Raw genomic sequence first — 23792 nt, 5'->3', positions numbered from 1 at the left:
ATGGTTATACAAAAAACCCTTATTGAAGATTTAAGAAATTAAATCTATTTATCACAGCTGCTATGTCTTAAGTAAAACAGCACATGATATCATGTCATAATAGGCCTTTTTCTCCAAGTGTTTCAAAACCACCCCCATGACTTGACATTTATTGATGTCAAGTCATACATTTTGTGTATATTTATTCTAAATTGATCTGTAGCTCAAAATTTGGCATACACATGAGGCAATAATACTGTGGAGGCATGAAATATAACCAAAATGCAAGAGTTAACCGGTAATGTTACAAAGGAAGGCTGCTTAAATGTACAATTACCACCCCTCTCCTTACCCTGCCTCCAACCAAAAACTGAATACCTGCACAAAATGACATTTATTCAGTTCTGAGTTGCATAAAAAAAATCAGTCAATTAAACTAACCCCCTAAATTAGATTTGCAACAATTAGGTTTACATCATAGCTGCCATAAATTAACAGTATTTAATTTTTTAACAATATTTCGAATGACCAGAATCATTCTGTAATCGTTCATTCATCAGTATGCACAAGCTGTTTATTCAAATGTATTATTTTTAATGCCAAAATATAATTAGTGTTGTTATCCACAAATGTTCAAATTAATTGCTTTACAAATATGCTGATAAAAAACATTAAAGCACACTTTTGGATTAAGATCACACATTACAAATATTTACTTGCACTCCTAAACAGATAAATATTGTTTTAGCTGTTGTTTCAGTTGTACAGCACACTAGTGTGCCGGCTCACGTTTGGATAGAAAAACATGAATTTAGCTTTGTGAATTCAGTCATCTTTACTTGTTTTAAAGTAAACACTACTGGCCAGTCATTAGTGGCCAGTAGTGCCACCCATTGCCAAAACTAACTCAACCCCATGAGCTGCCCGAGGCCTTTACTAGACAGAATAGGAAAAGCCATTCTGTAATCTCTTTAAAACACTCCCTTCTTTTTCCTCCTCCCTTGTCTTTCTCTCCTCCTCGCCGAGTCTTGCTCAGACCTTCACATGCAAAATAAAGCTGCGTGGCGCTTGAACTCTTTGCTCAGCTATGCAGTAGTGAAGGATTAACTCAAGCCAAGCGCCAGTTTTGGCATTTCATCCATCCCTTGGCAGACGGAGAGAGACTACCAAAAGCTACCTCTTTGCCTCTCTTCATCTAAATCTCCTCTTTACTCCCTTTCTGTTCTCTTTTTCTCCTTCTGTCCTTTACCCCCCTCATTTTCAATTATGACTCTGTTATCAGAAGATCAGTCTGTGAGGCCCCAACCCTGCCGGATCTCTGAGCCTGGCAAACACATCAGCACTTCTCTGCACCAGGACTCAACAGACTGCAATGGCAGCAATGTGGACTACATAGACAGTGTGGAAGACTCTGTCTTTGGAGCTGTGGAGCCTCACAGGCGCTCTCGGGGGCGCCTTATTCTCCACGGCCTGGTCATGTTTGGAAGGGAATTCTGCTATGCCGTGGAGGCAGCTTTTGTCACGCCGGTGCTCCTGAGTGTGGGCCTGCCCCAGAGTCTGTACAGCTTGGTGTGGTTGATCAGCCCCATCCTGGGCTTCCTGCTCCAGCCCATCATCGGTTCAGCCAGCGACTATTGCCGCTCGCCGTGGGGCCGGCGGAGGCCTTACATCCTGGCACTGGGCATCCTCATGCTTGTGGGAATCACCCTGTTCCTTAATGGAGATGCTGTCATCTCAGGTGAGGGATCAGTGAAGAAAACTTGAGGGTGAGGAATTCAGACAGAACAAGAGTGGAGGTAGTGTGCTATCTGTAATCTTGTTATGTCAGAAAATGCTTTGAGGCCACGCTAGCTTTGATTTAAAAGTATTCCGAAGATTTACTATCAGGCTCCACTCCTGTGGCTCCCACTTTGGATTCGGGAAACAGGCACCCTCTCTACTTTGAAGGATAGGCTTAAAGCTTTCCTTTTTGATAAAGCTAGAGCTGAATCAGGTGACCCTAAGTACTCTCTTAGTTACACTGCAATAAGCTTAGGCTGCTGGGAGGGGCTTCCTGTGATGCACTTAGCATTTTTTCTTCATTCACCTTGTTTCACTCTCTGTGTTTATACACCACTCTGCATCTAATCATTAGCCATTATTAATCTATGGCCCTCTTCCACAATAAATGAATGTCTCTTTCCCCTCACGCCCAACCAGTCAGGGCAGATGGTTGCCCCTCACTGAGCCTGGTGTGAGCCTCCTGTTAAAAGGGAGTTTTTCTTTCCCATTGTCACCAAATGCTCCTGTGATCATTGGGGTTTCTTTCGAATATTGTAGATTCTTTACGTTACATACCTTATATAAAACACATTGAGGTGATTGTTGTAGGAATTGGTTTGATATAAATACATATGAACTGAACTGATTTAGGTTTTGCTGTCTTCTTTTACCTGCAGGACAAGGTTAAGGGCAAGTTTCAACCTCTTTGTAAGACTTTTAAAGACTCTGAATCCAAATTTCTACTTGTGCACAGATTTTGGGGGATAAAATGATACATTCATCATGAAAGGAAAAAGTAGGGCCCAATAGACTCCAAACAGCATCACAAGAGCGTCTGCACACGAAAGAATCTGTTACCATAAAAAGCAATATTAGGTTGGGTAAAAAGCCTTCTCTTAAAAAACAGAAACACTAACTGATTCACTGCTGGCAGTGACAGCGTGTGTGTGATTGTTCAGCATCCTGTGGAATCATTCAGAGATTAAATGCACATTTGGCCATAATTTAAGTCACTCTGATTTGAAGCACATCATCCACTTAACCCGAATCATTGTTTTTGATTGAAAAATCATGAAAGCAACACTCTGCAAAAATGTGACAAACTCAGATTCAGAGGTTTGCTTTGTGAGGAATAATGGAAATCGGTGTGTATGGGCAGTTTTATTTGCTGTAAGCTGTACATTTAAAATGCAGCAATCAGCTCAACAGTAACATTCGTTAAGTGTCTTAATTGTGTGTAGTTTGAACCTTTTTCACTCTCGTGCCGTCTTTGCCTGGATATCAGCTGTCAAAACACAATTAAACTAGATGCAGTATTGTTGTGGTTAATTTCCTTTTCGATCAAACTTAGTAGCGCAGATGTTGAGAGTTTTTATACCATGCTGAACATCACATTCACAAGTCACTGCTATGAGTTTGTTGGGTTTTTTTACCTCTTCATTTATAATTTTGATGGTGCAAAAATAAATGTAAAAAACCACTCTGTTCTGATATACACACAAAGAGAATTATTTTTCTTCAATATCATCCAAAGTGTTCAAGGTGGTTCAGTTTAGCCTGAAGCTGTTAGAGGATTTTTTGTGCGTGTTTTCAGGCAAAAATTACAAAAATAGACAAATAAACAGCCAAGGAATTAAAGATAAAGGCTCCTGGCTTTCTTATAGCGCTCTTATGAACTATAAAGTATGTCTCCTGACGTAGGCTGGATAAGCTGATTATCTCTCCATGTTCCCCGGGGCCGTAGTAAATGCCAAAGCGGTCGTGTGACATAATGTTTTCTATTGTTGTAGCTGCCCTCTTCTTAAAGATGAAAAACCTAACGCTGGCCTGCACCTCCCAGAGTTGCTCTTTTGGTGTTAAATTGTTTTTTTACTCTTTTTTTTTGCGACTTCAGGCTTTCTTTTAAAAGAAGTGACAAGTTAAAAATCCTTCCTTCACCTGTAGTTTTAATGGAATGATAAACCTGTCTTTCAGTATTCACTTGTATCTCTTAATGAAATCGTAAAATTGTCTTTAATAACTTCTAATTACACTTTCTCTTGTGGTGTGATTTGACATCTTTCATATCTCTAAAAGAGCAGCTTAGTGTTCAAGCATTCAGGGTTTTAAAATATAATTGCTATGGCGTCAGTTATAATAGGTTTTCTTTTTTTAATTATTGTATTGTTATTTTAAGTGCCTTCTGACGTGCTAGTCCTCTGAGGTTCTTGTGACGTGTATCAAGCCTAATTAAACTTGTGAATGTGACAGATAAGGCTCCTTAGTGTACTGATGTAGTCAGTGTATTATTATTTTAATCTTTCTCTGTGGTACGTGCTGAGTGCTGATGTGTACTGTTGTTTTCCAGCACTCGTCAGAGATAGGTCTCTGAAGAGCATATGGGCCATCGTGGTGGTGATGTTTGGAGTCGTGCTGTTTGACTTTGCTGCAGACTTCATCGATGGACCCATTAAGGCCTACCTGTTTGATGTATGTTCACATGAAGACAAGGAAAGAGGCTTACACTACCATGCTCTCCTCACAGGTATGTAGCACAAACACTGTTTGGTTCTTGCTTCAATACTCACAGCTTTTGTGTTTTGTTTAGACTTATTAATGCCGGTTACGTTGGTGATTGTTTCCTTTTGATGGATTTGGACTTTAGTTAGGCAATAATTTTATGTTCATTCTGCATCTGAGCAACTCACAGTAACGCTTTATGGAAGTAAGCCTCCAAAACTTCTCCTGCTGTGACTGAGTGGGCGGAGATGCACATATAGAGGGAGTGTGAAAGTTTCAGTGAACTGTGTCTGTTTGTCGGCGTGTTAAACTGTAGGTGGAAGCTACGTCTGGGTTTTTTTATTTGTGAGTGCAAACAAGAGTTCACTTGGGAAATGTTCGATAATTTCAGATATATACATATATGCTTTTCTTAGTAAGTTTGTCTGTAACAATAAAAGTTAGGTCAGGCTAGGATGAAGCACGGATATAAGAGCACAACTGATAAAACAGCTGGCTGATGATATTAGCCAATATAATGGTATAGATAAATAATTTTCATTCATCAACTAATAAATGAAAATTTAAAAAAGTAAAGAAGAGATGGGTATAAATGTCCTTCAACCATGTTATGAGTTCGGGCCTTTTTCCACTAGCGGGCACTCTTTATGACACAGAAAGTAATTTTTTTAGGTTATTTAATAGAAAACAAGAATGTTGTACTCATAAATATACATTGATTTGTGTGTAATTTTGTCTTTCAATAAAGTAATGCATACTCTGGAATTAATTCACTAAAAATACATGCCGGTTTGCCATCATATTGCGCTGTCATCTTTAATTCCATCACTGTATGCTTCATGTATATTGCTAGAAACCAGCCACATAAATAATACATCCATAAGTTCCTTTCAATTTTAAAATCCTCTTTCTTCTTACCTCACGCCTCATCTCCTGAACTGAAGTCAGGGCTGTGACAAACAGAACCATGCATGCACATGCTATTTTTTTTACTGATAGTGTCATAATTTCTAGCCGTCAGCAGATTAGATTTACCCTCCCATCTCCGGACAGCTGACAGCGAGCTGGCTAAACAACAATAGCAACAGTTCGTTATAAGCTAACATTATGCCAGCTAATCTTAGGCTCGAGTGGTCTAAAAATCACCCTTTGATTAACAGTGTGATGATATTTCCACATAGTATGAGCTCTAACAATGTTAGAGCTACTGGCTAACAGCAAAAACTGCAGCGCTTACTGCCTGGCTCTTGTTGTCAGGGCATGAACCACCACAGTGCCTCTTGGTGTTTCTGTCCTTGCTTGACTGTTTGCCTTCTAGTTTTAATTGTGGTGTATTTTGCCCTCTTTGAAGGCTGTTGGTGAGAACCATGCGCACATGATGTATCAGAAGAATACAATGTGATGGATGTCTCAAAATGCAGTTGGTGGCACATATGAATTTCAGTTTGCTCCCTGTTTTTCCTACAGGGTTGGGACACCTGTCAATACTCATATAAAGCCAAACATAAGATGTATAAATATCTACACAAATGTTTGTGTCATTTGCCTGAAGAAAAGAAATATCAGCCAATTTTTTAAATTTTTAAATCATCAAATGTTGGTCTGAAATTTTCTATATCAGTCAGGATCTACTGCCAAAAAAAAAAAAAAAAAAAAGGCCTGTATTTATATAGCGCTTTACTAGTCCCTAAGGACCCCAAAGCGCTTTACATATCCAGTCATCCACCCATTCACACACTGGTGATGGCAAGCTACATTGTAGCCACAGCCACCCTGGGGCGCACTGACAGAGGCGAGGCTGCCGGACACTGGCGCCACCGGGCCCTCTGACCACCACCAGTAGGCAACGGGTGAAGTGTCTTGCCCAAGGACACAACGACCGAGACTGTCCAAGCCGGGGCTCGAACCGGCAACCTTCCGATTACAAGGCGAACTCCCAACTCTTGAGCCACGATCACCCAAAAAGCATTTGTTAATCTGTTTTCACATGCATATGAACTTAAGTGACATCCCATTTTTAAGATCTTGCTTTGTGTACTGGCGTACAGTCATGTTGGAAGAGGAACAAAGCTGGGAGCATGAAATTGTCCAAAATGTGTTGACATGGCGTTAGCAGTTCCTTTCACTGAAACTAAGGGGCCGAGCCCAACCTTTAAAAAACAGCCCAACACCGAAATCCCTGTTCTTTTACCTAGCCTACCTCTCTGTGGCTGATTTGCTGTTGTTCCAATTCACTTGGGTGGAAAGACTGTGGAATATGTAGTAGCAAGGAAATTTCACATCTGGACTTCACTTAGCTCCTGAGAGCAATCCATTCTTTCACAAATGTTTCTAGAAGCAGTCTGCATGCATAACTGCTTGATCACCTGTGACCACGGTGACTGAAACACCTGAAATTCAATGATTTAAATGGGTGAATGAATACTTTTGGCAATATATTGCATCTAAAAGTAACAAAATAAAAAATCTGTAAAAGTCTCCAGCACATCTTGCTTTATTGTTTATATTCATTTGACGATATTTCTTATGTTAAGCATAACATCTGTGTGTAGTAGAGAGGATAATGCTCTTTACAGTTTAAATGCTCTGGTCAATTTAAAAATTGCAAACACGCCAATATAAACTGTTCATTACTACTATAGGAAAAGTCTAAGCATTAACAAAGGATGGTGATTGTGTGTATTCATAAGGGATTGCTCAAATACTGTGAAAACTGTAGGGTTTTAGTGTTTTTGAGCTCAATTCTACAGTATAGTTTTACAGTTAAAAAGTCGAACACCAAACCAAAATGCAGGACAGGTGAATGAAAAATTGAGCACAACCCATCATTCAAAAGCCTGTAAAACCACTTTTAGGAGCAATAAATTGAGATGATCATTATCAGTCTCTCACATTATTATGGAGGGTTTTGGGCCCAGTCTTCTTTTTATAGTTGTTTCTGTTTATTGAGGTTTGCAGGCCTTCATTTACACACATCTCTATTAAAGGTCCACTACAGCATTTTTAATCAAATTGAGGTCTGGGCTGTTCGGCTATTTTGTTGTAGATTTGCTGTTGTGCTTGAAAACGTTGCAGTGTCTCGTGACCAAATTTTGATTAATCTATCGCTGTTGGACAGATGGCTTGACATTTGACGCTGGAATACTTTGGTATACAAAGGAGTTCACTGTCGACTCAATGACTGAAAGGCCCTGTGGCTACAAAACAAGCCCAAATCATCAGCCTTCCACTACTTCTGCATGTTGCAATGTACACTATGACCAAACATCTTCACTTTGGACTGCTCTGTTCCAAAGGTCTTGTAGTTCACTCAGGTGCAACGTTGTAACCTGTGAGGTGCTCAGCGCAGGTTGTGGGATTTTTGAGTTTTGGGGCATAACCCTCTTGTCCAAGGCCAGAGCATGGAAGTGCAGTGGAGCTTTTGTGTGAGTGCTCTCGTGCCTTTCATAACTTTGCTCACTACATTAGCTTTTACCCAGCACTTCATGTTATGGCCAAATGGTTGAACTGATGAATATATTTTCACTTTTGCTGAGCAGGTTTGCACTACAAAAAGTTCTCAGGCACATATTGGATGTAGCATGACATCAAACAGCACATCAGTTTCTCCTATCAGTTTTCATTTACGTCTGATCTTTACTTCTGATTAAATAACACGTTTAGGCACACAAAGCTGCTGCTGTGCTTTTGACAAGACTCTTTGGCAGGAGGGCGAGTTAAACGCTTTTCAGTGTGGTAAATTCATTTGCACCTCTTTGTCATTCGGCGGACCGTTTATCAAAGAAAAGGAGAAAAAGATTAATATTATCACTTTTTTTACGTTACTGGAGGTATAAATTCAAATATCCTTTAAAAAGTTAGTATGTATACTAGCCTGCTTGAAGATTAAAGTTAAATATAAAGTTGAATATAGTTTGATGTGCAGACTTTAAGATCCCCCCTGCTTCCCCTAATTTCCATTTCCAACATTTCTGGAAGGCAGTGTAATTCTTTTTAATAATTTGAACTGAATATAATTTGAATATAATTTCTATGTCGATACCCATAATATTTTCACATTGGATGAGTTCACAATGAACAGATAAACCTGCAGCATACTGTAGTGCAGTAAATGTGATATCTTTGTATATTTTTGTTATTTCCGATGCACTAATGAAGCATTATAAACTTAACGAATATTTTCCAAAGTAACTCACAAAGAAAGACAGACAGGAAGTTTCTTTATGGACATGATGATGATGTTTTCGGTCTGAGCGTAGTGGTGTGCTCAGCTCAAATGTCAGCAGGCACTGGGTGGTGTGAGCATTTGAGTGAGGCAGTAATCCAGCCGTGAGCTAGTCATGTGTTACAGTCATGGGTCTTAGCTGAGAGAGACCGGAGCCAGGCACATGACTGCCATGTCTGGTATGTGAAGTTTTAGTACTGTACTGAATACTTTTACATCTGAAAGTCATGTTTTTAAACCATGTTAATCAGTATAACATGCATATTATTACTGTGCAACAGGATTTCTTAAATAAATAATTCCATCGATAGCAGGGTTGAGCTAAGACAGAGATGGTCATATGAATCCAGTTTATCAGCAACATACTAATAACTGTTTGACGAGTCATTAGTCGAGCTGAAGGCTAAGACCTCTATGTGCATGTTAAGTATTAATCTATAAAGATTTGTTTTCTAATGTTTTCGGACTTTTTCTGTGCCCTGGATCACCAGAACAGCGTGCTCTCTGTGGGTGTAGACCTCCTGATTTCCAGATGAACCTCTGGGTTTTCCTCTCCTACTTAACAAAACATAGACACAGTGGAGCTGTGACTCCCTCCATCGGAGACAGGGGAGGGTTTGGCAAGGACAAATTTGCATCTTAAGATATCATTTAGTTCAAAGATTTGAGTTTTAGGGTTGTAATTAAGGTCAGGAGATGAACTTTATCTGTGGACTTTTGTTTGCAGCAGTGCTTTTTAAAGCTTGCTGTTTTGCTCAGATGATGTTGTTGGTACCACCAGGGGTACTTTGGAGAATTGGAAAAGGTGTGAAACTTGTTTTTTTTTTTTCTTATTTATAACAATGTTAGTCCTGCATTATTCCTAAACTAATTAGGATTATTTTTTAAATGTAGCTTTGATAAACTGCATTTGATATTCAGCATTCCTGTTTTCATTGCTACGGCAATGTGTGAGTAGGAACCCCTGATTCTAATATTTAATGAAGGATTAAATGTTACAACAGTATTCAGAGTATAGTGAAAGAACGCAATTGTATGAGGCCTTTTTTGTGCAATGACAAAAGAAAGCAAAGAAATAAAAGAGACCAAGAAAAAGACCAAAGAAAGCATGTGATCATTGCAGAGAATGACAAAGACTTTTTAAACCCTGTTTTTTTAGATTTGGTTCAATACAACCAATTCTTTGTCATAAATAAGGAGATGTTTTTTGAACTATTGTATGTAAGTGATTGTCATAACAGGTTTGTTGTTTAAAAAAGCTCAATGGCTCAATCCTTTATTGTACTTTTTGTGGTGGCAAGGGGGTATTTGTCCTAATAAAATACTTCACGCTGGGATGCAGTATTTATGATGACAAAAGTTTGATAACCACGGGTTTACATTTTTACAACAAATCTATGCGCTGTTTGCAGCACCATCACGACTGAGAACAATCAGCCTTGAGTCTAACCACTTCAGCCTTTTTTTTTACTTTTTACTTGAGTGAAACTGTAGGTGCAGACAATAGAAATCTCAACTATTACAGTGGTAGAAAAGACCAGAAAGAAAAGAAAGGAACTCTCTTGAACCAGGAATTGATCCCACATCAATCTTCAAGTCATGCAGACATAAGTGAAGCGTGACTCCTGAAGTGGTTATTACTGTACCTGCCAATGACTAAAATGTAGAAAAATAGCCTCTATTGAGGTGAGCAACTATAGAGGGCTGCAGAGGCAAGAGTTAGTGGACAAAGTTAGTGATTCAACAAAAACAATCAAGTAGTTTTATAACACCAATTCATAAAAAGTTTGGATGCTGTGTAAAAACAAAATGAGACAGTCTGCAAGTCTAATAAAGTTTATTCACAATAGAGCACAAAGAACATTTTAACATTTTACTATAAGATATGAGCTCATTTTGAACACATCTCAAAATGTTCAAAGTAAGAGGTGCTAAAAAGAAAGAGCTGAATGAACATTTTACAATGAATTAGGTTATTTGGAAACATGTCAGTAACACGATTGGGTATTTAAAAAAAGTGTCTTAGAGAACATCATCTACAGTTCATAGTATCCTGAAAAGATTTTGAAACTCTGGAGAAATCTCTGTGGGCACAGGACAAGGCTGAAAATCAATACTGTCTGCCCGTGAACGTCTGGACCTCAGACTGCACTACACTAAAAACAGGCACGATGCGATCATTGAAATCACTGCAGGGGCTCAGAAACGCACAAAAAAGCCATATATGAACATGATCGAAGCTCATTTCAAACGGGCAAAGTGGAAATTAGAAAATCATGGGATTTTCTAATGTAGGATGGCCCCTACATCTTTATTTGTCCTCATTCTAAACATTTTACAAGTTTTCGGTGTGCTATTGTGAATAAAATAAAATTGATGAAATTTGTAAATCACTGAAATCTATTTTTTGATTGACATGTTACACAGTGATTGTCTACATTTTTTTTTGAATTGCTGTGTAATTCTGTCTTTTTAATTTTGTTAATTGGTTATTTTGCTTATGGCATGTGGTCAGTTAAACACGTAATCACGTTAAAAAAGAAAACTCAGTCTCTTCCTGCCATTTTAAAAATAGGCGCTTTATAAGAATAACGTCATCACATTATAAAAACTATTAGTGGTGTACTTTTATGTGTTGCAAAAGCCACCAAGTTATAGAGAGGCAGTGATTCACTGAGGGTTCACTGAAGGTTCACTGAAGGTTCACTGAGCTATCCATAGCTCAGCAAAATTATGACGCTGACATAAAGAGACAGCTGTCTCCATTAAGCAAAATGCTCGATAATGACGCGGTCCATCTCGAGTGTGGAGGCTGTGTCGTTAATCAAAGACTGGTGTGATATGTCTCTCCAGCGTTGTGTGTGGGTGATAATTCGCTTCATAATAGTACGCTGCGACGGTGACAGACAGGCTAAATCCAGATTCCCGATGAGACATATCCATTGCCTGGATGTTGATCTTAGCTTATGTCATCTAACCTTAACACTGACATTAAAGTACAGACAATCTACATTTGAGCTTAAGCACAAACACTTGTGTTAGAAATACTCTGGTAAAAATGGAAGTATTGATTCAGGTTCTTCATGCAAATAAAAGTGAAACACTAAAAAGTAACTCTTTTTCAACTCCACAAACAGCTTTTGTGCAAACCTCATTGAACCTCCACCTGCCAATTTCATTTAACAAGCAACACTGCAAGAGTGCGAACCTTCACCGTGGCAGTTCACTCTCTGGGCAGTATTTGTATTTAAGAAAACTGTTGTATTTTTTATGAATTCATTTTGTTTTCATTGGGGTTTTTTAAACACACTTTCAGACGTTTGTAGTGCAGTGAAAAAATTGCAAAGTTCAGGCTTTTGTTGTTTGTTTTGTTGAAACCTATTTTGATATACTTGACAAAATTTTGAATATTAGTATTTTTTTTTTAATCAATTTTATTGTTATGGATATAGTACATGTGTAGCATTCATTTAGTATTTTTTTAATATGCAATAATAAATGCCAAGTGAAAGTTTTTGCTCACCAGCTTATTTGGTTTTCCAAAAAAACAATACAATAAAATAAATTAAAAATGTATTCAGGAGCATTATACTGTAGTCTGTATAATGTATTTAAACAGTTAAAACCTGTAGTACACACTTGCAAGAATCATAGTTTCTAAGTTGTAAAGCTTTTTTTTGTCAATTTTTGACCAACAAATCATTAAGTTGACCTTGAAGACCTTTTATTTGTTAGCCTGACCCCACTCTACACCCCTACACAGTTTTACCAGAATTCATTCAAAGCTTTTCAAGCTGTTGTGAAAAGCTATCGTGTTTACAGACAACATGACTCATGCTACCAAAAACATAAACACTTTGGCAGAGTTAATAAAAAAATATTAATTCGTGGGAATATTTTTTCAGCCTTGACTCTAATGAATGTACTCTGCTTAAACATCTGCTATGTAGAACGCAAGCAGAGGAAAACAAGGGAATTAAAAAAATAACTCTATTTGCTGTTACCTACATTATAGATGGGCCACTTTGCCTAAACAGAAAAAGTTAGGAATGGATTCAGAAGTTGTGGGAACACTAAGATCAATTTTCAGTTCAATTCAATTTTATTTATACAGCACCAAATCACAACAACAGTCACCTCAATGCACTTTATATTGTAAGGCAGACCCTACAATAATAAATACAGAGAATAACCCAACAATTATATGACCCCCTATGAGCAAGCACCTTGGCGACAGTGGGAAGGAAAAACTCCATTTTAACAGGAAGAAACCACCGGCAGAACCAGGCTCAGGGAGGGGCGGGGCCATCTGCCGCGACCGGTTGGGGTGAGAGAAGAAAGACAGGGTAAAAAACATGCTGGGAAGAGAGACAGAGATTAATAACAAGTATGATTCAATGCAGAGAGGTCTATTAACACATAGAATAGAAGAAGAAACACTCGATGCATCACGGGAATCCCCCGGCAGCCTACGTCTATTGCAGCATAACTAAGGGTCGCCTGATCCAGCCCTAACTATATGCTTTAGCAAAAATGAAAGTTTTAAGCTAATGTTAAAAGATCAATGTTAGTGGTACAGCCTGGGACAAAAACAAAACAAAACAAAACACTAGAAGTAAGTCACATTCATTTCTTTTGTGAGTCCCAGTGGAGTTTGTGTGCATGACGTGATCAGTTGAGCAGCGCTGCCTTAGGTCTGATTTAACCCACCGAATTTAACAAGATATAACCACATGATCCACAGTGGGTGATTTCCAGTCCCTAGACAGCATAAACCTTGTATAGGTGGGATTCAGTGAGTAAATCTAATAAGCATTATCATCTTAAATTTATATTGATGCCTGCTACCCTTGGTATAACCAAACTCTCTGCACCAGTCCAACAGTGCATCACTGTAAACTTCACCACAGCAATGAAAAGTAACCAGTATAGCTTGCACTAAATTGCCCAGTATTTTCATGTTATCTTTGAATAGCGCAAAGATGGTATACTTAAAGTTGTTTTGCAGGATATTTCACAGTATGAAAAAAAAAACTAATTTCATCAACACATCAGGTATAAAGCTGATATCAAAAGCTTATGAAATTGAGGACATTACCTTTAAGATTTAAATTCCGAGTCTATCAAATGTCACTGAGCAGCACTTAAAAACAATCTCTCCTCCCCCTCTCCTCTTTCCTCATCGTTGAGTAAACTTCGCTCTCATTCTTTTCCCACCCTGGGAAATACAGCAGTGATCCTTCACACTGTCTGACAAACTGCACAGACTGTTGTGTTTGCTGACATTTGTTGAGCTCTTTAAAAGATGCATTTAAAATGACTTGCCACTTAAAAAAATATTACTCCCTTTGTGCTCGCTCCTCTTCTGCAGCGCTATTTCATCTCGTCATGTGTCATAAGAACCGATGTGGGATACACCAAAAGGATTCTCTTTTATATGTTACTGTTTCTCCCTTTACAGTGAAATCAGTTTGATGTCTGGAAGGTGAGTGAGGTCAAATAGCTCCCGTTTGAATAAACCTAAAGTAACAAGTGTTTAAATACTCAAATAAAGCACAGGTATCCAAAAACTCTATGTAAGTACAGTAACAACATATTACTTTTCCCACATCTGAAAATATTCAATTTTTTTCTGTCATGAGTTTTGAAAGGTGCTTGTCCAGTGGTGTGTGCCAGTAAAAGTAATAAAATTACTTTTCTCTTCATTTATGGAACATACTGTATGTACAGTTACATTTGGTTCTTTTAAAGAGTGTCAACAGATAAATGCGGTTTGCTTGAATAATATCTCAGATAAAATCCACTTTTCAATCGGTTATTTGATCCAACTGATTTAATAATTTAATTTTCTTTTATGGGAAAAAGTACGTTTATTCTTGGCACCAGAAGCTGTTAGCAAAAACTAGCTTTTGTAGCTTGTTTCTTTTGACTATTTTTCAATGCATAATTCCCAGGGTTTCAGGGTTTTTTGGAGGGGAATGTCTTTCATGTGCTGCCTGTTTCAAATCCATCACCTTACACTTTCCTGCAGATGGCCTCTAATCATCTTCCTCTCTTCACTCTTTGATATGATGCAAAATTCATAGTCGTTTCAGAGATCGCAAACACAGCAGCCCCTCAGGCACTGAAGCAACAACAAACCAGAACATTTCTACCATTATAAAAGAAATGTCAAGGCATTGAGTCACATAATTGTATGTTCAATGACATGTTCACCAAATGTTTTCTTTTTCTTTGCACCCTTTCCATAGAGGTCAAATTTAACCAGTCTATTCCTGATGACATACAGATTTAAGAATTACCTGATGGAAGATTTTGGGATGCTTAGAATCTTCTTCTGGATGCTCTTGATTTGAATTTGGATAAACTGGTTTAATAATAAGCAGAAGCCCACTTTTTTCTGAAGTTTTTAGCCTGGATAAAAGATCAGATAGAGATTTTTAGATCTTGGTATGATGACATCACCAGAACAGTAGGCCCTGGATGTCAGAGGTTAAAAAAGATGGGCTCCACTGCCTACATAACAAAAGGAACTAGATAATAATGTGAAATAGGTTTATCAGAGGAGATAAACTAGTTACAGCTAGTTGAGTTAAGCTAGTTGGTTTACACCTTAACTGCTTTGGTTACTGTCAAAGGTGTCATGGAGTCATTTATCCACATTATTACAGCTTTAAGCAACTACAGAAAGCCCGATAGAGACTAAAAACAGAGCTTAGAAGCAAGGAGATGTTTGATTTGCATTCTTTAGTTGGTCTTAACACAACACACAATAAATGTCAGTGCAAATAACTGTTTTCTAGCTACTTCGCCATATCAGTTCAAAAGGAGGTTTCCCAACTCTTGATGCTGTCCCCAAGCGGTTGAAAATAGTAGTTATTTCATCAGTCACCACTCTAGTCACCATGTATATAACTAATAGAGAACAAGTGCATTTGATTCCTCCCCTTTACCTCTCACTGCTCTCAGCCATGCTTCTAGAACAATTCTTGGATCTACGCATTGTTTTAATCTTTCATTCTGTGTGCACCAGGCCTGGGCGGAGCATGTGGTTACCTGGTGGGAGCTATGGACTGGGGTCACTCCGCGTTGGGCCGTCTCTTTGGATCCGAGTACCAGGTCATCTATTTCTTCTCAGCGCTGACCTGGGGCATCTTCCTCACTGTGCACCTCTTCAGTATTCCAGAGCAACCTCTGGGCAAGGCACCATCTCTGTCTGATTCACCATCCAGCCCTCTTCGCCTACTGAGCTCTCATAGCAATAGTTATGGAGCACTTAAGGAGCCTGTCTCTCCTGTAGTCTCCGCATCTGTCACAGATCTCAGGCCCAGATCTTTCTCAGCCCTGGGAGAAGCCAATTCAGTGACCTCAAGTGTCAAACAGCCAAACAAAGAGGTATGTAACATGCATAAAAAGTCTTTCAGGGAGTTTAGTGCATTACCATAAGTGAATTACACAATACAGAGAGCCAATAAAACTAGTCAAACCTTGAAGTTGCCACAGACTATATTGAGATTCAAATGGTTAGTCAGGGTACGCTTGGCAGAGGAAACTATGGAAATAACACACTGAGTCTTATAGGAGTTTGAATACTTTCTCTACAGTAATAAATGCTGATGTGAGATGCAGTATTCAGGGAGTTTCAAGACTATTGATACACCTGCCAGTTCATCTTACTATTCCTGCTTTGCTGAATGCTTTGCAGAATATCTTAGTATTTGATCTGTCCCCCCCCCCCCGCCTTTTGCTTTATTGACACCATCCATGCAGCTGGCATGAACTCTCCAAGTTTGTATAAATCCTGAAAAACTATGCTATCCCAGCAGGATCTAAGAGGGTTCCACAGAGTATCCCAAAGGCCGCTGAGATGCAGGAATGCCTTGATATCAGAATCTTTCAAGAACCCCTATAAGTATAGAGTGAGGCTGGGGTCAGCGGAGTGTTCAGGAAAGACCAATAGAACACATCTACCCGAGTGTCATCTCAACGACTGCTTCAGTGCAGACAATACAACTTCCAACTTTATAAGTTCCTGCATTAAAAGTATATCCAAACTTTCCAAAGATTTTCTAGACTTATATATTTGACTGATGTGATCTCAGTCTTTTACATTTCAGAGGGACTGATGTGATCACCTTCCTCAAAATCACCTTTACAGTTTTCATTTAAGTGTGTTTGATGAATTATCTCTACGATGTCGACCTTTTGCCTGAATATTCCTCCTCCTTCTTTTGTAGATTCAGCTTTCTATTGATGCTTCACATTTGTTTGTTTTTTGCCTGTTATGTTAGAAAGGTTTAAGAAAAAAAGATGCTAAAAGAATTGCTCTGTATATATCTGCTACACTAGAAAATTAATAAGGGATGATTGTTCCAAAGAGCGTATTTGTTTTTTTCTTTTTCAAGTCTTCCTTTTGCTTTAATCATCTCCTATCGTTAATCCTAAAGCCAACTCCTTAGTAGTAGTCCTTTATGCTGAATCCCTTCATTCAATCTAATTACAGCCTTTTATGGGGCATGCATGTTTTTTTAATTGTAGAGTCTTTTGAAGTGTTGTCACTCATGGGCTAAAAACACCACTAGCCGTGAAATACCAGCAGACTAATGAGCACTCTGAGAGGGTTTTTTTCCTCCTGTCAGTTTTTTAGCTGCTGGCACTGATGCCTGTGATGTTTTTGTGTATTTGCAGGACCAGAAGAAGATGACGTTCAGGTTGCTGATAAAAGCTATTGTCAATATGCCAAGTCACTACCGCTGCCTGTGTGTCAGCCACCTGCTGGGATGGACAGCGTTCCTCTGCAATATGCTTTTCTTTACCGATTTCATGGGACAGGTATTGATTTGCATGTGTCTCCAGTGAGCTTTTTAGAATTTCAAATAGTAACCAATCAATAATCTTATTTAGAAAGCTGGGCCATTTGCGACCTCATAAAGGTTACAATTCTACTTGATATTTATCATCGCTGCGTCCTTTCTTTCACATGTTGCTGTCAGATTGTGTTTCTCGCCAAGGCCTCTGTCTGGTGGAATAGATGAGAAAAAAGTGTTTATTTTTCTAAAGCCTTGAGTTTAGAATTACAGCCAACTCACCACAACGTTTTTGAATGAGGACTGCTAAAATGCCAGCTGTTGCTAGACAGCTGCAACTATAAACTGTACCAATAAAACTTCAGAGCAGATGTCTTCAGCTGGATATTAGTCCAATTAACCACACTGCAAGTGTTATATTTGCACTAAAAATGCTACAAAAGGCACTAACAAAAATGGATCCAGTTCAATTTCTCAAATTAACTGAGCTGATTTCTAAGGTCTACCAATCTCAAAGCACTTAATGATGCATTACTTTAATCAATTTACATACCAACAAGCAATTTAAGCAAGTTAAGAAAATCATTTTTTAAAAAGGTCATGAATAGAGCCCAGCCAACATGCAATATTTGATGAATTAAAAATCAAATATTTTGATATATTGCTGTTTTCTTCTTTTAGATACAGGAAACCTAAAAAAGATTCCCCTTACATTAATACTTATTTATTCACGATATTACACACCATTTGTTGTTCGTGGTGTTCTGAACACGTCTTCCCGACAGGAAATTGCAGAGTACCTGTTGGTGGATAAACTCAAGTGGTGTTATAAAGAACTACTGTTATTTTTTGCATATCCAAGTGTCAATTTTTAAACAGATATGCCCTAATATCTGAACAATAGAGGGTTTTTTTTTTCCAATATAAGGTTATTTTCTCTATTTTATCATTTGTTTTACAATTTGTGTGTGTGTGTGTGTGTGTGTGTGTGTGTGTGTGTGTGTGTGTGTGTGTGTGTGTGTGTGTGTGTGTGTGTGTGTGTTGTGATCTAAATGTGTCAAGTAAAATATAAAGGTGCTGCTTTTATTCCAGTCTGTTACAGCTAGTGGTCTGTCTATAGGTGACCATTTGCTTTTGGAAGACTCCTTTCTTCACACTCATTGGCTAACAACGTAGTCATTAGCAATGATTTTTGTGATGTCAGACTGTGAGCAGCATTAGTGCTTGTGAGCTTCTGATTGGCCATCAGATCTAGGAGTCAGGGTTTAATCACCACCTGTTCATTGGCCTTGGTGTGTTCTTGACGGTGATTTTTTTTAATTTTCATATGAACAGCGATAATTTTTCCAAATAAAAACAGAAAATCCTTGCATGTGGAAACCGTCTCAATAATCCAAGCAAACAAAACAAAAACAATTAACATATAATTATCTAATTTACTCAGTTTGGTTTGCTTTGTTTGAATATGGAAATTTAGTCTTTGGCAGAAACAATTAACAAAAATCATATCAGACTTATGTGATATCCCTTAAAATGACTTACGTTCAAATGAGGTAAGGTTCAAAGCAATTCAAAGCAACAACATTAGAGAGGAAAAGCAACACACTGCAACATGTATCTGCGTTCAAGCTCCATTAAGCTGCCTGCTTGTGTGGGGGCAGATGGAGGGTGAAGGGAGGTGCGGCGTGTTGTTATTGTTGTGTGCAATCCTCTGTTGACATGTGCCATTATGATGAATGCTTTCAGTGTCACAGTGTGAATGCTGATCAAAGGATGCTCTTCACACCATGACTCTGCCTCGCTTCATTAAGCACAGATGCACCAACTTATCTAAAATTGCAGGCTTATTTCTTATCAGCAATGAGAAATGCATAGTCAGGCTCCCTGTTCTGCAACAGGGCTACAGATGTTTTGTTCATAAGGAAAATAAAAAATAAAAGCCTGATTTTAACAAGAAGTTGGCCAGTATCTGATATACAAATCCTTCCTTTCTAAATGACCCTCCTCTCTTTTCAGATTGTGTATAAGGGGAATCCGTACGCCGATCACAACTCTACCGCCTATGCCACATATGAGAGGGGAGTAGAAGTTGGCTGCTGGGGATTGTGCATTAATGCAGTGTCCTCTGCTCTCTACTCATGTAAGTGGCAGTAATGTGTGAGGGGAAGCTATGTGAGAGAGTGGCAGGTGGAAATGGATAACAAAGGGAAATTACTGCTTTTGCTTTGGGATTGCAGGGAACTCCCTTAGCATGCTTTTGCCAAGGCATCCTGACCTGCGTTATTCTGAACACGTAAGTCCACATGTATGCTTCAAACATCCCCTGTTAAACAGCACATGTGAACCTGAGAGAACTGTTGTGCTACATACAGGGTAAAGCTCAGCCAAATAATGAAGGCTTGGCATGAACTCAGCTTTTTTAGTCTTTTGCTGTTGAGAAGGAGTCTTGGCTTCTAGGAAATGTCCAATTATATGTACAGACGGTTTTGGTACATCTAATGTACGCTAATCTAATGTTCACATAATTATCTACCCTGACTCCACACGCCTCATGCGGGTTTGTTGATCCACCAGTAATTTTAACTTTCCGTGACGTACATGTCTGTGTGTTTTCAGATGTGCAGCGCTTCCTCCTCTCATACATCGGGCTGAAGGGATTATATTTTATGGGCTACCTTGTGTTTGGATTGGGCACCAGCCTGATTGGCCTTTTCCCCAACATCATAGCAACGCTCGTCCTCTGCAGTGTGTTTGGTGTTATGTCGAGCACACTCTACACCATCCCATTCAACCTGATAGCAGAGTATCAACGTGAGGAGGAGGTAATAAACTGGCAGTAGAAACACTCACTAGCTAAGGAATTGTTCAGGTTTCCTCAGTTTAAAAGGATCACATGGTTCTTAAATGAGCACATTTGTATATTGTACACGATACTGCATAACTATAGTATTGATTTTCCGTTTTTTCCACAGTGTAAAACATGTTTTGTTGTCAGTTTGCAGGTAAATAATAACCCCATACTCCAAAATAATTATCTTTTTCCTAGTATAACTTTTGGTTTTGGGAATGAATCAAATGTAGCCCTAATGTGTCCTTATGTGAAACTGTAACAGGCACAAATTGATTGACAAGCAATCAATCAAGAAAATAATCTGCAGATTACAGTAAAAACATAAAAAGAAATGATTATTTCTGGTGTTTTTAAAAAAAAAAAGCATACTGTAAGAATTAAGATGATCGAACATTTCTGAATGATGTGAATGAAAGCTTCGATTTAAAAGGGTACATAACGACTGGAACATTTAGCGTAGCTACTTCCTTTAATCATGATTTCCGATCAAAATGTGAGACTAAGATAAAGCATTGCAGTGATGTGCAAAATCTTAAGCCACACCTCAATCTTTATATTTTCGTCAGAAAATGTGCAAAAATATGTCAATATACATGGGAACACGGTATGTAAGGCAAAAACAGAGTGTGTCTGATTCTAATTAGTTTGAAAGTCAATGTTTGGTACGACCACTTTGGTGCTTCAATAGGGCCTGAGCTCTCTCAGGCAGCTTTCTTGTCATTTCTTTAAGTAGTCTTCAGGAAAGTTCTCCAGGCGCCTTGAAGGACATTCAAAGCCCTTCTTTGGATGTTGGCTGCCCTTTATTCCATGGTCTGTTGAGATGGTCCCACACTGCTTCATTTATGTTGAGGTCTTGGCTTTAGGGGGGTCCTTGGTGGCTGATTTTATTTTGTGTTTTTCTATCCGACTTTTCTACCCTGCACTGGCAATGTCTTTGGGATCATTTTGATGTTGAAAAATGAAGCCTCTGCAAATAAGCAACTTTTCAGATGGTATTCCATGGAGGATTGAAATCTGAGGGTACTTTTCTGTATTAATAATTCCATTAATTTTGATAAGAACCCAGACACCTCATGCAGAAATGCAACCTATCACAGAGCCTCCACTGTGTTGTTACAGATGGCTGTACCAGTCACTGTTGACTATGCCTCCTGACCTCCTCTTTACATTCTGATGATGATTTGAACCAAAATTTTCAAATATGGATCCATCACTGCATAAGACCTGCTGCCACTGATTTTCCAGTTTTTATAATTTATCATTCCCCTGCCTTTTCTCCTTTTCCCTTCCTGCTACCCTTCGACTGAGAACATTTGCATTGAGGCTGCTAAATCTGTCAGGTATGTCAGGTCTCTGCTGGTTTCTTTTTTTTTTTATTTCTTAAGGACATGACTTTCAGATACTGGCATTTTTCATAGATTCAACTAAGGAAATGAGGAAAACAATCCAAAGTTTTTTCATCAGGCTGCTGGTAACAAAGTGTTTAAAGTAACAAGTTAAAAACTGGTTCTTTTTTTTTCTGATATGTGTAGACACGACGCTGGTTCATCTCTTGAGTTAGGTCTCCTTGTATTCTTAAACAAGGTCAGTCAATCTTCTAAAAATGTGGACTGAAAATGAGTGAAAAGGTAGCCAGCGTGCACAGACAAACTCTGAAAGATCTTCAGAAAGTCTAAAGAACTGTTGCAGGAAAATCTGGCTCCTTGGAAGCAACATATAAAGAAGTGAGGTGTGGCTTAAGACTTGTGCACAGTCCCATATTTTACTTCTTTAAAGTTCAAGTATTTACAAAAGACAGATCAAGAATGAGGCACTTTAAAGCCCCCGAAAAAACTATCCTAACTATTAATCCCATAACACAACTGACTCTACTCCTTCTGGCGGTTTTCTGTAGAAGTATTTAAAGTCCGAATGGAAACCAGAGATATTCACGAGGCTCTCCAAAACCATAAAGCCAGATATGTCATTATTTATTCATCAATACCGTCCCAAGTAGAACGAACGACTGAACTGACGTTTTTGTGTTAAATTGTTGTAATGCACCTTTTATACCTGTTAAATGGGGAATTAATTGGTTTAAATATATCAAACAGTAGAAATCATCTGTCAGTCAAGTACACAGGCATTCATATTTTATTGTGAATTTGAAATTGCATCATTCAGTGTTACATCATTGTTAGAGGCTGTTCTGCAGAACAAGATTTTTGGCAAGATTTTGCCACTTATTTAAGTTACATCTATGCATTTAAATACCAAAAAAATAAAATAAAAGATCAGATTTTCATTTTAAAGGTTTGGAATAACACTAAACTTCTTTTCCCTTTTTTTAAGTGTCCACATAAATGTTTTAATACCGCTTATAGTATTGCTGCAACATTCTCAAACAAGTTTATATAGTTCATCTATAAAACATAAACTGCAATGTCATTCATAAGTGGTTGCCTCAAAAATCAATTGTTTATTTTTTTCTGTCACGGTCAATCAATACCTGATTAAACTAAATCAGGTGAGAGTTTGATGGAATTCAACTTGCAACAACTGAAGCGAGGCTGAAAAGAATCTATCTTTTAAAGAAGCTGTTTCTTCATATTCTCAGAGCCGTCTGTTTATCCAGCTGTTTGTTTGTGTTTTTTGCCACAGCCTCTCTGATTAAACTGAAATTGATGTTTCCATATATTGCTCTCTTGTTTTCCCCTCCCTGCCATCCTCCTCTTCTCTAATAAACCTACAACCTCCTGTGCTTCCAGCAACAACTGAAGCTGCACGGAAGCAATAAAAGTCCTCGAGGTTCGGGAATGGACTGTGCCGCCCTCACTTGCATGGTCCAGTTGGCTCAGATCATCGTGGGCGTGGGGCTCGGTGCTCTGGTCAACGCGGCAGGAAGTGTGATCGTGGTGGTCCTCTCGGCTTCGACCATGTCTCTGCTCGGCTGCATCTTCATTGTCCTCTTCATCAGATATGTGGAATGAATGATTCTGCTCAAATACAAATTTTAATGATATTGTTTTAAATAAACAATGATTGCTAATTATATCATCATAACTTCTGCAATTTTTTAATCTTACCTCAGTGGCCAATTAACTGCTAATTATGACAATTTTTTTTAGGTTTCTCTGGTCTGATAGATCCTAAAAATGGTCTTTTTTGGCTAAAACAGCAACTGATATCTTCTTCAGCTCTTGTCTCGTGGTGCTGCAGGCCAGATATTTGCCACATTACAATGCACATAAACAATTTCATGTAGCTATTGATACTGTTAGTTCATTAAGCAACAAAGTTTCACAGCAGTAGTCTAAAGTGCTAGCAGGCATCTGGATCTCTTTTAGCTTCTTGGAGACATTTCACCACCCATCTGCAAAGGGTTCATGACATGAAGACACCAAACCAAGAGGGGTTTTCACTCAGCTGAAATGCACATTACTGAATGATCTGTGCGCCGGCATGACTGGTTGACAAATGGCCTGGAATAGTGAAGGGACCAATAGTGAAGGAATTGGACAGGAACAGATCAATAGATCGAAAAGCTCAGCAGCACAGCAGGAGAAGTACAGACAGTGGTTGCAGTGGATGACTTCATTACTTTTAAAACTCTGCTTCAGCTCTTTGTATGCTATAACTTCACTCATCTCTGCTCTGCCACGTCTGAGCCATAATATCATTCATTTCATTT

At 38.5% G+C, this 23792-nt stretch overlaps 1 protein-coding gene across 1 annotated transcript; it reads left to right on the top strand.

Moving 5' to 3' along the window:
- The first annotated feature begins 981 nt into the window (after window positions 1–981).
- slc45a2 (solute carrier family 45 member 2) lies at window positions 982–23158 on the top strand. Its single transcript, XM_040000799.1, has 7 exons — window positions 982–1717; window positions 4088–4264; window positions 15498–15859; window positions 17153–17296; window positions 19288–19411; window positions 19888–20093; window positions 22870–23158. Exons 1-7 carry the CDS (start codon window positions 1246–1248, stop codon window positions 23089–23091), a joined length of 1707 nt encoding a protein of 568 aa, XP_039856733.1. The 5' UTR covers window positions 982–1245; the 3' UTR covers window positions 23092–23158.
- The last annotated feature ends 634 nt before the right edge of the window (window positions 23159–23792 follow it).

The sequence above is a fragment of the Simochromis diagramma genome, unplaced genomic scaffold, assembly GCF_900408965.1.
Source record: "Simochromis diagramma unplaced genomic scaffold, fSimDia1.1 OVJJ01000596.1, whole genome shotgun sequence".
NCBI classification, from domain to species: Eukaryota; Metazoa; Chordata; class Actinopteri; order Cichliformes; family Cichlidae; genus Simochromis; species Simochromis diagramma.
Note: the sequence above shows the minus strand (reverse complement) of the source record. Positions and strands in the feature narration are given on the sequence as shown.

Bases quoted from the DNA above. Each gene is read 5' to 3' on its own strand.
- slc45a2 (XM_040000799.1), top strand. From the start codon at position 1,246: ATGACTCTGTTATCAGAAGATCAGTCTGTGAGGCCCCAACCCTGCCGG. The intron at 15,860-17,152 runs GTATGTAACATG...GTGTATTTGCAG, and splicing joins TCAAACAGCCAAACAAAGAG to GACCAGAAGAAGATGACGTT. The intron at 19,412-19,887 runs GTAAGTGGCAGT...GTGTGTTTTCAG, and splicing joins GTCCTCTGCTCTCTACTCAT to ATGTGCAGCGCTTCCTCCTC.